Source organism: Electrona antarctica, assembly GCF_951216825.1.
Source record: "Electrona antarctica genome assembly, chromosome: 19".
NCBI classification, from domain to species: Eukaryota; Metazoa; Chordata; class Actinopteri; order Myctophiformes; family Myctophidae; genus Electrona; species Electrona antarctica.
Window position 1 is genome coordinate 19698463 of NC_136800.1, and position 17743 is coordinate 19716205.

A 17743-nucleotide genomic window follows, 5' to 3' on the forward strand; every position below is an offset into this window, starting at 1 on the left:
GCAATGTGTTGTTATGGGAAGTACCAGGGCGCCCTGTTCTAGGATTACTCATGTAATGGAAAACTATAGCTTAATAATAATAATAATAATAATAATAATAATAATAATAATAATACGGAGACTGAGACAGCATTAGTCCAAGTAGAGATTGAAATAATTGCATGTCATGACTCATAAGCATATAGTCCAGTAGGATATATAACTGGAAATCAATTGGTTCAGTTGCCTGTCCGCACACCTCTGTGTGTGCTAATTTCTCTCCATTGGTTTCAGAGAACCACCTGGCTGCCACTCATGGAGGCCAATCAATTGGCATCCCTACTAGCTCTTCGTCCTCAGCCAATCAGCGGGCAGGGATGCATTCCCCACCCCCCCGGAGGGCCCTGGTGAGGGAGTTCAGTGGGACCTATGAGAGTCTGCCAGCGCGCTCTGTGCAGGTAAGAGGACAGACAGACAGACAGACAGACAGACAGACAGACAGACAGACAGACAGACAGACAGACAGACAGACAGGGCAGATGTATAAAGCTGAACATACACAAAGCCTATATTTTCTTTCCCTTACTATCTGTCTTTCTGTCTGTCTGTCTGACTGAATGTGTGTGTGCGTTGTATGATTGAATACTTTATTAACAGTGCAAATAGTACAGTGGTACAATTTTACAATGATGCTAAAACACAAAAATAACACAAAAAGCCCTATAGGGGCTTGTTTCCGTTGTATTCAATTCATCAACTGTGTGTGTGTGTGTGTGTGTGTGTGTGTGTGTGTGTGTGTGTGTGTGTGTGTGTGTGTGTGTGTGTGTGTGTGTGTGTGTGTGTGTGTGTTTGTGTGTGTGTGTGTGTCTCAGGTATCGGGGTCTCGTGTGTTAGAGTGCCCCAGCATCCAGATCACCACCATCTCGCCCGATGACGACCCAGCCCCCGACAGCGCCAGCTACTGGGACACGGGGGGCGGTGGCGGCTGGGACCGCGAGCGCCTCTACCTCCCCCTGCTGGACCCGTTCTGCTACCGCGACGGTGGCGCCGGCTCCCTCAGTCCCAGCCCCGCCTCCAGCCCCTCCTCCCGTGGCTGGCTCAGCCCCGCCTCCAGCTGTGACTCGCTGCTGGTAGGTGGTGTAAAGTAACCTAGCGGCGTGTTGTGAGCTTGTAGATCTGCTATTTTCAAAGAATTGTATGCATTGGACACTTGCGAAATGGGACATTGTGCACAATGACTACTTTGTATTTTTGGTACTTTAAGCACATTTTGATGCCGATACTTTTGTACTTTCATTCAAGTTAATTTTGAATTCCTGACTTTTATTTGTAAGAGTAACTTGTAACATTGCAGTATTGATACTTTTACTTAAGTAAACAATGTGAGTACTTTTTCCACCACGGCTGCCGCAGGTGGAGGAGGACGAGCTCAACGAGGCCGCCGTCAACTTCGGCCTGTCGCCCTCCTCCTCGTCCTCGAGGCCCACCTCCCCGGGGGGGAAGAAGCGGAGGAACTCCCCCCTGGCCTCGCCCTGCACCTCGCGCAGGGGGAGCTACTCCGAGGAGCTCCACACTGGAAGCAACGCGGAGGCGAGTGACTCCTCCGCCTCGCAGTCTCAGTGCCCGAACAGCAGCTATGAGCTCAGCAGCATCCCGCAGAAAACCAGGAAGACATCGTTGGAGCAGGTGATTGATTGATTGATTGATTGATTGATTGATTGATTGATTGATTCCAATGTTTCCATTGTGGTCCATTGCACTCAATTCATCAGTAAGCCATACAATACATACAGCTTATCAGTAAAGGTTCTGTAACAGCAAGTTCAGCTGCTTTAGCAGTGAGGACTTTGAATGAAGTTTTTTTTAAAACATTGAAAAACTATGTTAGTTTCATTGATCCAAGCCAGAACACAACCGATCAATTGATTATTAAAATAAACATCCCCTGAAAATGCACGCGGCCCACCCATCTGACCACTTAACACGGCAGCCGAATTTATGTTTGGTTGATCATTATGTCTGCTATGTCTGTACATACAATACAATACATCAGTCCTTGAGTACAGTGCTATGTACTCCCAGCGTTGTGTGTTTGTGTGTAACACATAGTGATTGGCTGAGCATGGGATGTGATGTATGATGATGTATGATGATACGAACGCCCCACACTTCACACAAGTGTGATTCTTTTTTAACACAGCTTGACTTTGGCAGAACAATCTGACTCATTCCATCTCCATCACTGTACTTCATTAGCTGTCTAGTAGGGAGGTGGATCAGGAGCAGACTCCAGGCCCACTGCCAGAGCCCCATCAGCCCAGGAGAGAGCAGCAGACCCTGGGCATGGACTACTTGTCTGTTCCCCCTGCTCTGGGCTGGGGACGGACCCGCGCCAGTGCCCATAGTCCTCTGTTCAGGCAAGGACATCATATTCTGAAAAGCTACATATTATGTTTTCCGGGTCAAATTCTTCTTTTGGATGTTTATTCTTAGCAGTAGCAGTAGTACGGCCAGGTAAGTGTATCTGTATAGCATATATTTCACACACAAAGGCAATTCAAGGTGCTTTATATTATGCATATTAAGGCATTCAAAGTCATAAAAGGAAATTAAACCCATAGAATCTAAAACATTGAATCAATTGTATGACTCACTGCTGATGCTGTATTGCTTTTTTACAGATAAATACTCTAATTTGTTTGTTCTATGTTTGTAGCAGCAGTAGTACCAGCCCGTCAAAGCAGTAGTTGTTGTCATCATAAATATTTTAACCAGTTTTCTAACATATGGAGAGCTCAGTGTGAGTTATGAAAGATGAAAGTAAATTTTGTCCTGGTTTATATTAGTTGCAGTAACCTGTGTGAAGTACTGAATTGGAAGTTTAACAGAATCCCTGTATGTCCTTTGTGTGTGTGTCAGATCTTGGGGGTCTAATCCATAGTCTATATGGTCTAATCATAACTGTGTGTCATTCATTGTACACTTCCAGGTCAAACGCCCTGCCACCACTCGATTGGCCACTGCCATCCCAGTTTGACCAATACGAGCTTCGAATCGAGGTGCAGCCCCGCCCACACCACAGAGCCCACTATGAGACGGAGGGCAGCAGGGGAGCTGTCAAAGCTACGCCGGCAGGCCACCCTGTCGTCAAGGTACAACCTGACTAACTGACCACCCTGTCGTCAAGGTACAACCTGACTAACTGACCACCCTGTCGTCAAGGTACAACCTGACTAACTGACCACCCTGTCGTCAAGGTACAACCTGACTAACTGACCACCCTGTCGTCAAGGTACAACCTGACTAACTGACCACCCTGTCGTCAAGGTACAACCTGACTAACTGACCACCCTGTCGTCAAGGTACAACCTGACTAACTGATCATAACTAACTGATCACATGACCAATAAATTAAGCCTGGTTGATTGAAATCTTATCTGAATGAATCTTCAATTTGATCTCATCTTATAAAAAAGAAGACTATTACGAGCTTTGAGAGGTTTGTAGAAGAGTCGTATTAGCTTCAATAAAGTAAACAAATTACTGCCAGGACTACGAATAGTTTGACCAGGCCTCTAATGGGTACTACAGGTGCTTTGACAATGAGTACAGTGCATGGGCATTGCATAACCGGGGGTGGGGCATACATTCCCGACTTGCATCTCTCCCGATCATCATTCCAGACTTGCGCATGGTCCCCTTTGTAATTTCCAAAGGAAAAAGCTTGTTCAAAAAGTTGCAAAATATCGAATGCATTCCTCAGACCTTTTAGCTTTGTTACGGTTTACTCTCAGTAAAAAGGAACTTGTCGTGTGTCCAAAGTGACATGTCCTTGTCTGAGTAGCAGCTCCAGACTTTACACCTGGCATGGTGTCATTCATGTGTATGATTAAATACTGAACTGTCCCACAATGAACACCATAAATAAATCCCTAAATTGTGCTCTCCTTATGGTATGCTGTGGGCTTGCTGTTGCCTGAATGCTCCACTGTGCTGTGTCACTTTGTTGTTGTTACCTTGAAAATCTGTTTATTTTTGGTGAGCAACACAGCTGTGCATGTGATGGTGTATAAATTAGGCTCAAGTGTGCAGACCCCGCAGACAGAGACCTAACTGGGTGACCTAACACAGGTTCAAATCGGGCTCATGACTGTCACATGTCAACTCCTTCTAGCCCCGCTTGTCATCAGAGGTGTGTGTGTGTGTGTGTGTGTGTGTGTGTGTGTGTGTGTGTGTGTGTGTGTGTGTGTGTGTGTGTGTGTGTGTGTGTGTGTGTGTGTGTGTGTGTGTGTGTGTGTGTGTGTGTGCGTGCGCGCACGGTCTCTCTCTCTACAGCTTTGTGGCTATACAGAGAGGAAGCCTCTTTCTCTGCAGGTGTTTGTTGGAACGGCTGATGACCGGTCTATCAGGCCTCATCCATTCTATCAGATACACAGGTACATTATTTATGTGAACTGCTTATCATCATACGTCATCATACGTCATACATCATATAAGGGGTTGTCAACGCTGTAGTCCCACAACCAGAGTCAGACTCCATTCGCATGTATGGAAATGCGATTTCTTTGACTAGGCCAAAAAAAGTCATAAAAGTGGATCGATGAAATCATAACAATTTACTCATCGGGAGATCTAAAGGTCTTGAGTGTGAGCTTCCTGAGGGATCCTCACGGCCCTCTACCATATAGAACTGCCAAAACTGCTAAAATGGCAAATTTTCACGGATACAAAAGGGGTGTACGCCCTTTGGGCTTGACCCCTAATATTAAAGTCAGGCAATTACTAGTATAGGCTAATAATACTGTAGGTTAAGACTATTTGTACCATACATACCAAGGGTTGTCTAATAGTGTGGTTTCTCCTCTGCTCAGGGTGACAGGGAAGATGGTGGGCACTGCCAGTCAGGAAAGCGTCCAGGCTGGCACCAAGCTGCTGGACATACCACTCAATCCTGAGACCAACATGACTGCACTGTGAGTAGGACAGAGAGAGAGAGACAGAGAGAGAGAGAGAGAGAGAGAGAGAGAGACAGAGAGAGAGAGAGAGAGAGAGAGAGAGAGAGAGAGAGAGAGAGAGAGAGAGAGAGTCCTCCATTCCAGTATTTGTCAACTACCCTTGTTTCACTGACGAAAACTAAATAAAAAACTAAGATGACTAATACTAAGACTAAATATATTGATAATTTCGTCAACCAATAAAAAACGGGACCATAATTTTAGGGAAGGACTAGTGGAGAAGAGATCCAGTAGAACTAAAAGACAAGTCATTTTATTTTGGTTGCGGGTGTTGCGCTCTGAAAATAGCACATCAGCAAGCTTGTAGATCAGCTATTTTCAGTATGCAACAAAGTATAAACATTTTGTCAACAAAATTACATTTTATTAAACAGACTAAACTAAATCAACACTGCTTCATTGCCCTCACTCCTCTTTCCAAACCCCGCTATCTTCTTCATCTTTTTTATCCTTCTATCTCACCAACAACGTCTATGCTTATTTTACCATGACCTTCTTTGTTGTTACTCCATTGCAGAGCCTTCCATCCAACTCCTCTTACTCTCCTTTTAAATCTTTTTTGAAAGGGGATTAGCTGTACTTATGTTATCTGAATTCTGGCTGGAGGTATAGATTGATAGAACAGTAAATTACATGTCGGCCAACCAAAGAGAGCAGTTTCTTTCTTGAACAAGTAATCCTATTTTTTATATATTATTTTATTTATGACTGTTAGGCGGGGCAGCAGCAGCTCAGAAATCAGCTAGGGGTAGCCGTTTTGAAATCATAAGGTTGCCGGTTCGATCCCCCGGGTTCTCCTGGCTGCGCGCCAGTGTCTGAAGCAGATGAGCAGGTTGATATGTCTTGCATGGTCTGCTATCGGTGTGTAAATGGATGAATTGGAACTATCAAGCGCTACATCAGGGTTCCCCAATAGGCGGCCCGCGGAGCGCCCCCTTGTGGCCCCTGGAAGAATAAAAAAAAAGTTTTTTGTTTTGTTTTGGGGGGGTGTCCCAGATATAAATGGCATTAAATGGGGGTCAGTAGCCTATGCATGTCAAACTGGGCACCCCCCCAAGGACCACTGGTGGTCCCCAGACCACTGGTTGAGATTTTCTTTAAATTAATTAATGAAAAAATAAAAAACCCAATTTTTCGTGCGTGCGGACTCGGCCCCCAGCCTGGTTCCCTAGTCAAAATATGGCCCTTGAGGAAAATTAATTGGGGAACCCTGCGCTACATAAATGCAGTCATTACCATTCAGTATGTATGTAGTAGTAGTGGATTTGTAGTTGGAGGGTTACTGGTTTTGAATCCTCAATCTATCTACTACACTGTGGAGATCAAGTTTGGTTCCTCCATGGAGCCTCTGGCCTGGTCAGGCTGTCCAAGGAACGCATCATTTGTTTTCTTTATTTGTTTATTTATACGGATCCCCATTAGCTGATGCCTAAACGACAGCTAGTCTTCCTGGGGTCCGACTCAAGGCAATAATAAAAAAGTACTAAAGAAAATGTATATTCTCAATTTATTACACAAAAGTTTGTTTTTATTAAGAAAAATAAAAACAACAGAAATAAATACATATTTAAAAGCAGGTAGACAAAATAAGTTATTTATGTTATTGAATGTAATGAGTGTATAAAGTCTCAGTTTCTTTTGAAAACAAGCCATTCCTTTGACGATACAGTATGTTATGAACAGGCAGGCTACTACACTTGTTCGGCAGGGAGGGATAGCACGTTCCTCCGCATGTCTTATATGCCCTCCTAGTGAAACTGTTCACTGCCAGTTGAAGCAGCTGGTAACTCCATGTATATCAGAGGAGAAACATGTCTGCACCCTTCCACATGACCAAGAATAGAGGTTTTCAGTGACAGCAGCGGGAATTGACACAATGACTGTATTGGCAGGGGGAAAAAAGGGGAAAAAAAGACGAAAACTAGAAAGAAAAAAGAACTATGCCTCCGATAGCTGCACGTGATGTCCACCCTGTCACCCCACAAAGCAAAAGGAATGGCTCGCAACTCACATTATAGATGCTCCTCATTATCAAAACAGCAGCAAAGCAACGGCGTTGCGGTCTTCTTTACCCTGGCATCACCCCAACATAACACTTCACTCACTCTGACATTTTGCTTTCAGCCATCCCAACACATTTCCACATTGTGTTTATGTTCAATGAATTTGTGTGTGTCTCAGAATCGACTGCGCCGGGATTCTGAAACTGCGGAACTCGGACATCGAGCTGAGGAAGGGAGAGACGGACGTCGGCAGGAAGAACACGCGTGTGCGTCTGGTATTCCGTACCCACCTCCCCCTGACTCCTCCACTGGCCCCTCCTGGCCGCGTCCTGGCCCTCCAGGCTGCCTCTCTGCCCATCGAGTGCTGTGAGTACCCACCTCCCCCTGACTCCTCCACTGGCCCCTCCTGGCCGCGTCCTGGCCCTCCAGGCTGCCTCTCTGCCCATCGAGTGCTGTGAGTACCCACCTCCCCCTGACTCCTCCACTGGCCCCTCCTGGCCGCGTCCTGGCCCTCCAGGCTGCCTCTCTGCCCATCGAGTGCTGTGAGTGACCCATCACATGCACGCCCACACCCCCGTTTATTAGCCTCGGTCCCAGCCTTACTCATCTGCGAAGAGAAAGGTCTGGTCTCAACCTAAGGCTGAGTGTGTATCGGTGGAAGTGTCGGGCCGGAACATCCGTCAGATGTATTTCTCTCGACCAATCACAACACTTTACGGAGAGCGGTCCTTGAGCGGTACTTCCGCCACAATCCCGCAACTTCCGCCCCCCAAAAATTATACTCTACAGCGTAGGTCTTACCCAGCGTGCCCATTTATAGAACGACTGTGCTTTTATTTGAATACTTTAAATGCTTTGAAGTGTATTGCACAGTTCTGGCGCGGTTTCAGATGAATAGGTTATTTGCTTAAACATCTTATGTCTTTAACTTCTCACTTGTCTTTTGCCCCCTCTCTCTCCACTACTTGCTATCATCCCTTTATGTTCTTCCTTGTCCTCTCTCTCTCTCTCTATCTCTCTCTCTCTCTCTCTCTCTCTCTCTCTCTCTCTCTCTCTCTCTCAGCTCAGCGTTCAGCCCAAGAGCTGCCAGTGATAGAATCAGTCAGCCTGACTTCCTGTTCTGTGGAGGGAGGGGAGGAGCTCCTTCTGAGCGGCAGCAACTTCCTGTCCATTTCTAGAGTTCTGTTCATGGAGAGAGGGACAGGTGAACGGCAACAGACACGCCATTTTCAACCCAAATCCTTTCTACTCTGGGCATGTCATTATAGGCAAACATTCAATGAAAATAGATCTACAATCTCACAGAAACACATCAGCAACATGACTTGTAGATCGGCTATTTTCTGCAAAGAGATTTGGTTTAGAGGGGGAAAAGGAGGAAACCAAATAGATCTCTGTGAGACACCGGTCAAATGACGTATAATTCAAATGTAGTGTGCAGTTAAAATCAGTGTGCTTTACACGCATCCCTCCAAACATCGGCATCTCTGTGTATGTGTATGTCTGTATGTCGGTATACAGTACACTACAAACAGTAGCTGTGTATTCAGCGCCCACACCACCCCAGACCCTCCACCACCCCAGACCCGACCCCCAGACCCTCCACCACCCCAGACCCTCCACCACCCCAGACCCGACCCCCAGACCCTCCACCACCCCAGACCCTCCACCACCCCAGACCCGACCCCCAGACCCTCCACCACCCCAGACCCCCCACCACTCTCTGGCCCTCAGCGCCCACACCACCCCAGACCCTCCACCACTCTCTGGCCCTCATTCAGCGCCCACACCACCCCAGACCCTCCACCACTCTCTGGCCCACATTTAGCAGCTGTGTATTCAGCGCCCACACCACCCCAGACCCTCCACCACTCTCTGGTCCTCATTTAGCAGCTGTGTATTCAGCGCCCACACCACCCAAGACCCCCCACCACTCTCTGGCCCTCAGCGCCCACACCACCCCAGACCCTCCACCACTCTCTGGCCCTCATTCAGCGCCCACACCACCCCAGACCCTCCACCACTCTCTGGCCCTCATTTAGCAGCTGTGTATTCAGCGCCCACACCACCCCAGACCCTCCACCACTCTCTGGCCCACACCACCCCAGACCCTCCACCACTCTCTGGCCCTCATTTGGCAGTGTATTCAGCGCCCACACCACCCCAGACCCTCCACCACTCTCTGGCCCTCATTTAGCTGTGTATTCAGCACCCACACCACCCCAGACCCTCCACCACTCTCTGGCCCTCATTTAGCAGCTGTGTATTCAGCGCCCACACCACCCCAGACCCTCCACCACTCTCTGGCCCTCATTTAGCAGCCATTTTTGGCATTCATTATTCCAGGGTGACTTTGAACTTGGACGTACACCAGGCCAAAATTCCCGTCAGGTCGGGAGCTGTCGTTGACTTTGTCTACACCTGTTTTTCTGTCGTAGAGAAGCGGAGGAGCATTGTCTGAACTGCTGACAGGCATCTAAAGTTATTTATTCACTCCTAATAGCTATAAAACTAATAAATAATACATGTGAAAAGAATAGGCATACATCGACAATGTGTAATATGAAATTGGTAGGATATTTCCAACTGTACAAGCAATTAAAACCGGGCAATTAAAAACAATATAACATGTTAAAGTAGATTATTAATCAAACTGGCACACGCTCCAAACCTGTGCAGGATACAGGTCATATCTGGAACACCAGCCTTCATCATCCTCATCCATTATGTTTATGCATGCCATTCATTCATCAATCTGTGATCACACCATATACGTTGATTATTAGTTTCTGGCTGCCTTAATTGTCACTGTTGCTACTGTAGCAATCTGTCATTATAGACACTCACAGCAGTCTGACTCACGGGGGGTCACTTTAACATGCAGTGCACTGCGCACTTCTTAAGAATGGGTTAAATAACCTATTCTATTCATGACGATGTAACTGTTATATGTGATTAATGTAGCCTATACTTGACAAAGCTTGTAGCCTCACAGAATAATCCTACTGGCGTTTGTTTCCAGTGTGCCAAAATGCACACTTGCATAGGTGTGTGCATGTGTGCGTGCGCGGACATGACAGGCAAGCGAGGCCAGAGGGGGGAACTTTTTTATTGGCTTTCCATCATGTAACTATGGTTTCCATAAGTTGTTTGGTCGTATTGCAGATGTTCATGTCGCAAAAACGAGGGTGAGGCTTGATTTCATAGGACGTGCCAGATTGATTTCAGCCGTCACATTTACCAACACTATGACCGAAATTACGCAAGGATCACTTTAAAATGCCGTGCTGACGTGAGCGCACGCCAAAACCCACGCTCGAATTTAAGGCAGAGTTTACACTCCATTGATAGATGAGGGCAGTATTACACAGACAGTATTCACTGTCTGTGTAAACCTTATTATTACTGCACATTCCATGCAATTCATGGTGCTTCAGTGATAAGGAAACTCATCTGTGTCATTACAACTTTGAGCATAATTAAACATTTCTTTCTATACTTTTATGACCTATTGTTATTGCTGCTGTACTTTATGTCTATGAAACACACCTCTGGTTTCATGAACCCAAGAGGATGGCCCGGGCTACTGATTTTGGCGACCCCATGGCCTTTCCTCTAGTCTAGTACTACCCACAGGCCAAACTCCATTCGTGAACATGTTTTTGTTCATGGTGTGACATAGCAAAGAGGGGCGGATTCATAATGGCTTGTTCAAAATGTGCTATTTAATCCCATACAAAAGCTGGTGAAATGGCATCTCTGACAGCAAACTCCAGCCCAAGACCAGACAAATGTTGTTGACCATATACCCCACCCCTCACCTCACCTTGTTCTCGTCAATCAGATGGAAAACTTCAGTGGGAGGAGGAGGCACATATTGACCGGGACAATTGCAATGAGGTAAGTTTGCACATGTGGTGTGCGTGCGTACGTATACATACTCGCGTGTGTGTGAATGAGCATAAGTTCATGTGAGCGTACGTGTGTGTGTGTGTGCCTGTGAACATGCGTGCATGCGTGTGTCCATATAAAACACAGTATGCAAGTATGTGTGAGTCTGTGATCCATTGCGTGTTCATGCTGCCTGTACTCTCCCCCCAGTGTCTGCTGTGTGTGAGAGTCCCCGCCTACAGCGACCTGTCCGTGAGTCGGCCCGTGTCCGTCTGTCTCTACGTCTCCAACGGGAAGAGAAAGAGGAGCAGCACCCACTGTTTCAAGTACCTTCCCAGTGAGTGTCCTGCAGTGAATGTCCCAAGGTTCACTTACATCTGTCCTGGGCCTCCTTATTCTACATCATTTTCAATCATGTTTTGTTCAATTTCAAATGCGTATAACTCCACCTATCATCATTTATTATAAAAATGGAAAGTCACAGTGCTTGATTGTGATTGGCACCCACTGTAAAAGATCAGTAAATGTATCAGTATCAGTGCACTAGTGTTGTGTTTACAATGCTCACCATACCATGCCATGGTGTATTACCATTCACAATTTCTTTGTCCTATGATGGCAGGGGAAGAGGAGCACTTGTTTTGATTCACTCTCTACACAGGAAGGGGCATGATGTCCCTTCGCTCAGTTCGCTGTTCTGAAATCACTGAAAACCATAGTGTCTTTGGGCCAATTAAATTAGGCGGTAAAATAAGGAAAGGAAATAAATAAAAGATTATGGGTAAATGCCCATCACACGTCATCCGAACTTATGCAGACAAACATTCACATGTTGGTGAAATCGGAAATAGCACATTACAATTTACAATTTACAATTTACAATTTAGGCATTTAGCAGACGCTCTTAATCCAGAGCGACTTACATTAGGCAGGAACAAAAGTATGGGAATACATCACATATATAAAATGCATTTATCAAGAAACATGCGTAAGCTAAGAACGTAACTAGAACATTAGACATGTTTTCTGTTTATGGATAAATCAATTGTTTGATGAATCATTTCATTTCACCCCTAACATTCACTCCCTTTCAGACCCAGATAATATTTTGAGCCAAGCTTGCTCCCCATGCCCACAAAATCAGTGTACAAATGGAACCAAATGGGCCCCATTTGAACCTTTTAGAGTTCACAATGCAGCTGTGTGGTTCTGCCACTTGTGGTGTGAAGTGACTGTACAGGAGTGAGTGTAATGTAGCGGCTGTCATGTGGTGGCGCCCCCTGGAGTAAACTCTTCCCCCCACTTTGACACTTGAATTGGATCCTCTTCAGGTGACGGACTGGACCAGACAGTGTGTATATTCAAATGTAATACTGTACATGAAAGACGTGACAGTCTCTGTTTATCCTTCCTGCAGTCATGTTCAAAGAGGAGGATCCCCTGCTGTCGCACCCATCTGCGCTGCCCCTGGAGGGGGTCCCCATGTCCTCCATGGGGGTCCCCAGCAGGGGCCACCATCTGAGAGCCGATCCCGCCGCCGAGGACAGAGGCCTGGGCTTCCATCTGCCTCCGTACCCCTCCGCCTACTCCCCTCCCTACCCCGCCCCTGGCTACCACGAGGAGTACTACTCCAAACCCGAGGCTACTGCCGCTGTGGAAGACCCCGCTGGATCCAGGGGAACGCTGTCCGAGCGCCACCCCAGCTTCGAGAACCTGGAGCTGGGCTTCACAGAGCTACTGCCGCCCTTGTACCCCCGCATCCCGCAGCCGCCCTCACCCTCACCTTCTCCGTGGCTCGACTCGCCGTATCTGTCCTCTTCGCCCTCACCGTCCCACTCGTCCTCTCTCAGCCCCTTCCCCGCTGGGAGCCCCATCTCCTCATCTCCCCTGCCGCCCATGCCCTCCTCCCCTTATCCCCAGTACTCTGCTTTCCCCCAGGAGGCGTGTCCCTCGCCTCCCTCCAACCCAGGCCCTTATCAGGACTTCTACCCAGCACCCTACCCCCAATACAAAGGCTGGGATCACCAGGGCAGGGCTCTGGGAGCCGGCCAGGGGGGGGAGAGGGACGCTCAGACTGGCTCCAAGATGCAGGAGAGTCACCTGGAGTTTGCCAGCTCCTCTGCCATGCATCATATTACATTAGAAGAAGGTGAGATTATGTTATCCTTTCACAGTCGTCATTTTAACGTAGGATATCATGGTGAATGCAGCTGAAGGTAATAATGCTAATTACAAAGGTGTGCTCAGCAGAGCGCAAATCTTTGCCAGGAGAAGAAATATGTGACGCAGTAGCATTACACTGTCTCTCTCCTCTGTCTCTCTATGTCGGTCTGTCTCTCCTACCCAGCGCTGCGTATCTATTAAGCATGTATTACGTATCATAGGTGCACGGTCTATGTGTGTGTGTGTGTGTGTGTGTGTGTGTGTGTGTGTGTGTGTGTGTGTGTGCGTGCGTGTGTATCTTTGAGCGGTGCAAGCCGCTCCATTTGAGTTTGTGTGTCAATATGTCTATTAGTCGGTAGCAGCACGGTTACTGTGGGTCTATTCGTCGTCATCATCATACATCATCATCATGATAAAAAGGCACCGCTCACTTCACATTGGTGTGAAGTTAACCACTGTAATAGCTAGACAGACAGACAGACAGACAGACAGACAGACAGACAGACAGACAGACAGACAGACAGACAGACAGACAGACAGACAGACAGACAGACAGACAGACAGACAGACAGACAGACAGACAGACAGAGACTGATAGACTATCTCCTCTCTCCACAGTGACAGAGTTCATCGGGGAAGATATCCGATCTTTCCAGTCAGCCTCACAGATGGACAACCAGCCACACTGAGTTCAATGCGACCACAGCCATTTGATATTGAGCAGCATCATTCTATTCCATCTGCACTTGGTATTGAGACTCACTGCTGCCACTAGAGGCAGGATTTGAATACCGGTACACTGTTGTATTGATGACAATAGGTAACTGTTGCAGTTTTATAAAAAGGGAGACTTAATGTTTTTAACCTGTTTTCCATATAAATTATACAAGAAACCTTGTGCGTGTGTTTTATATGTTGGTCTGCCGCACTAAAACTGTCCGTTGCATGTTTGGGCAGTCATCTCTCAGAAAAGCTTAAACGTTCTGGGTTATAGAACTGCCGGTGTCGCACAAGCATAGTACAACACCTGGTTTTATGGAAGGCAGGTGGGAACAAGTACACCCACAATGGGCTCTATGCACACAGAATAAGAACTATTCCTACTTCCTTCACAGGTGTTACCGTACAGATGATAATAATTCAATCTCTGTTCCATTTAGTGTACAGTGGTTCTCAAACTTTTTCATTTCAAGGACCCCATAACTCTAAGAGTGTACAAACAATTTGTACATCAGTTACACAACCGTAACATGCACAATAGCAGCACACTGACTCTGTTTGACCAGAATGGAACAGAGCCTTCATTAGTATCATCGGTAACACCTGTGAAGGAAGTAGGAAGAGGCCCAAAGTTCTTTCCAAAATGGTGTCTCTGCAAGTGTTTCAAAACACTATTCAAAACATTAATAATTTTGAGAACCAGTTTGAATCAACAGATTATTATGGCCCGGTTGTGGAGGCTTGAACGTGTCGGCATTCAGCGAAAAGTGAGTATGCTACATTGCTGCCATCACCTTTAATTATTTGGACGTCCCACCTTGCTTTTCTGAGTGCAGTGTTTCTGGTTATTACAGTCCAATCACATCTATGGTTGATGCGCCCTCTTGTGCCTACTGTTAGAATCCAAATGTAACATTGTGTTTGAAACAGTCTGTTGTTGTTTGGACTTTGTTTCTATGAAGAGAATCATTGAATCCATTCCAAGCAGTGAAGGGTAATATTAGGTTAGTCTGGTGTTACTTGTTGGGGAAACAGTGCCCCCTGGAGGTCTTTAAACTACCAGAACAACTCTTATCTCAATAAGCTTGATTGATTCATTGAAGAATTGGTGGTACAGTTCAAGGAAAGTACAGGTCAATACAAAAGAAAGAGGATAAAACCAGAAAAAGCACTAAGACTTGTTTACAGTCCTCCCAGGTCTTATATTCTGTTGTTTGCACTTTCACCACTAAATTCACTGCAGGTATGAGAAAAGATAGACAAGTTTAATTATTGTAAACAGTAAATGACAAAAAGAGCAATAAAACGCATCGACCTTAAGGAGACACTAGAAGACTACCATATATTTAGCTGACAGCTTTATGAGCCTATATGGTTTGACGCAGCCATAAATGGGCATGTTAGAAACTAGGCATTGAAATGGCCCTGCTAGTGAGACCATGGATGAGACACCAAGGCTCCATTTCCATGTCTGTTTTGGAGAAAGCAGCAGAGGTGACACAGGAAGGACTTTTGATGAGAAAGCCCAGCCATAACCCAAAGGAAACAGCTGCAGCCATATGTGACCACACTGTGCATGTGACCTAACATCACATAACTGATCACAAAAAACATTAAAATCAACACTGCTTGGCACCAACACTGGTCAGGGGTCTCCCATCAGAATAGCCACACCAGGGGTGGGGCCCCTGGGGGCACATGTACCCTGGCCCGTTGCTCCAGCTGTGTTTAACACTTCAAATGGCCATAACTCTATTTAGTTGTCTGTCTAGTTGTATTAAAAGTACAATAATTTGTTTTAAACGTGTTCTGCTAATATGACAGTGCTGTGATTTTGAAGGAAGGCTTCATGTGAATAGGTAGCCTAGAGCAATGTAAGCAAATTGTTGTTCACGATCAACAACAACCAACAGCTTGGACCTGTACTCTCGGGGGGACGTGAAGCCATATAAGTTGTTCATGACATCAATTCTTCCAGATTCATCTTGGCCAGGGCACAGTGTGGGCTTTTGTGCTCAGGAAAGGTGCAGTAGCTGCAGATGGAAAGTTCCTGAGAGCGTTAAGTCACAAAGTGTGCAGAGAAGAAGGCAGAAACCAGCAAGCAAGTAAACCTAAGCCTAAGTATTTTTCATTTACATTTTATTTATTGACTTTTTTTCTTTTGTTGTGTTCTTATTTTTTTTTTTTTTAAAGTAATTCTAAATGTCACTCTCAGTGTAGTCATTGAAAGGTTAAAATTCTTAATATCATTGTCAGTGTATCAGTCAAAGGCTCCAATTCTTAATATCATTATCAGTAGTGTATTAGTCACTGACAGGAATCTCTCTCTCTCTCTCTCTCTCTCTCTCTCTCTCTGACTCATAGATGGGGTGATGACTGTTGGCTCAGCAGCACGCGCACACAGAGAACACGCCCTTGGGTAAGACTTACACAATAATGGAAAGTAGACCTTTCTTTCTCCTGTTAGAGCTGCTTTAACAGGTCCTCTACTGTAGCTCCAGGCTCTAAAATGAGTATATGAATGTATCTGTGTTTGTGCCTGTCTATTCTCATCACGTCATCTTGACATCATCAAGATGTGTTTCACCATGTTAATGATTTTTTTCAGACCTAAAATGTTGAAAATGAGTGGAATTCCCCTTTAATGCTAATTCATACTTTGCTTGGTGAAAATAACTGATTTTCAACTGAAAAAACATGGGTAAACTAAAGTCTACACTGGGTTTTGAGACTTTTGTGTCACCAATAGAACTCGACTTATCATTGGGCAATTCCCTGGTGTGAATGTGTTTGAACAGAATGAGTGTGTGGCAAAGGTATCAAGAGAACTGAGCACTTGGGAATACTGGACCCATTCCCCATTTTCCATCCATCCATCCATCTTCAACCGCTTATCCGTAGTCGGGTCGCGGGGGCAACAGCTCCACCAGAGAGCTTCAGACTTCCCTCTCCAGAGCAACATTAGTGACTTCCTCCTGGGGATCCCGAGACATTCCAAGGCCAGTGAGTCGACGTAATCCCTCCATCTGCGCCTTGGTCTGCTCCGGAGTCTCCTCCCAGTGGGACGTGCATCGAGGACCTCCCTAGGGAAGCATCCTAACCAGATGCCCGAACCACCTAAACTGGCTCTTTTCCAGGCGAAGAAGCAGAGTCTCTCCCATGTGGCTGAACTTCTCACCCTATCTCTAAGGGAGATGCCAGTCACCCGTCGGAGAAAACTCATTTCAGCCGCTTGTATTCGCGAACCATATTCTTTCGGTCATGACCCACACTTCATGACCATAGGTGAGAGTAGGAAGAAGATTGCCTTCTGGCTCAACTCTCTTTTCGTCACAACAGTGCGGTACAGCGACTGCAATACCGCCCCTGCCGCTCCGATTCTCCGGCTGATCTCCTTCTCCGTCCTCCCTTCACTTGTGAACAAGACCCCGAGATACTCAAACTCCTTCACCTGGGGTAATGCCTCATTCCCTACTTGGTCTACACAATCCACCGGTTTCCTGCATCGTATCCTCCATTTTAAAATCATTTCTAATCACTCATGAGTCATGAACAATGAGTTGCATTGTTTCATTCAGTGTACAACATGCCCGGTTCTTCCCTGGGACCACTACACAAAAGTGGCCAGTTATCTTGCATTCGATGGCAATGCATTGCAAAATTGAGCAGACATGGCCTGCATACCCCCATATGCCCTCCATGGCATATCTATCTATATAATAACTAATAATTTGAGTAATGTCCTCAAAATTTGAGGACGGAATTGCCGAAAGTTGCCCATGTAATGTATGACGCCAGAATTGGCCATTTGGTTATATTTGTGCACTTTCACCCCTTTTCCACCAAAAGCACTTTGGTTCTAGCTCTGGTTCTGTTCTAGATTCTTGGAACCTTGGTGCTTTCACGGAACTGGCGGACATGTTTTGGTTCCAGGTCCGAACCAACTTAGGTTCTGAACCAAATACCAATTAA

General features: G+C 46.1%; 1 protein-coding gene across 1 annotated transcript in view; it reads left to right on the top strand.

The window, feature by feature from the left end:
• The window catches only part of nfatc4 (nuclear factor of activated T cells 4), an 18130-nt gene extending 4193 nt beyond the window's left edge, over positions 1-13937 (top strand). The window contains exons 2-14 of the mRNA XM_079488771.1: positions 274-437; positions 852-1109; positions 1393-1665; positions 2236-2396; positions 2969-3131; positions 4315-4415; positions 4851-4952; positions 7176-7363; positions 8061-8201; positions 10842-10897; positions 11099-11225; positions 12306-13037; positions 13670-13937. Of these exons, the coding sequence (XP_079344897.1) occupies positions 274-437; positions 852-1109; positions 1393-1665; positions 2236-2396; positions 2969-3131; positions 4315-4415; positions 4851-4952; positions 7176-7363; positions 8061-8201; positions 10842-10897; positions 11099-11225; positions 12306-13037; positions 13670-13740 (2537 nt within the window). The 3' untranslated portion in view covers positions 13741-13937. The remainder of the gene's footprint in view (positions 1-273; positions 438-851; positions 1110-1392; positions 1666-2235; positions 2397-2968; positions 3132-4314; positions 4416-4850; positions 4953-7175; positions 7364-8060; positions 8202-10841; positions 10898-11098; positions 11226-12305; positions 13038-13669) is intronic.
• The last annotated feature ends 3806 nt before the right edge of the window (positions 13938-17743 follow it).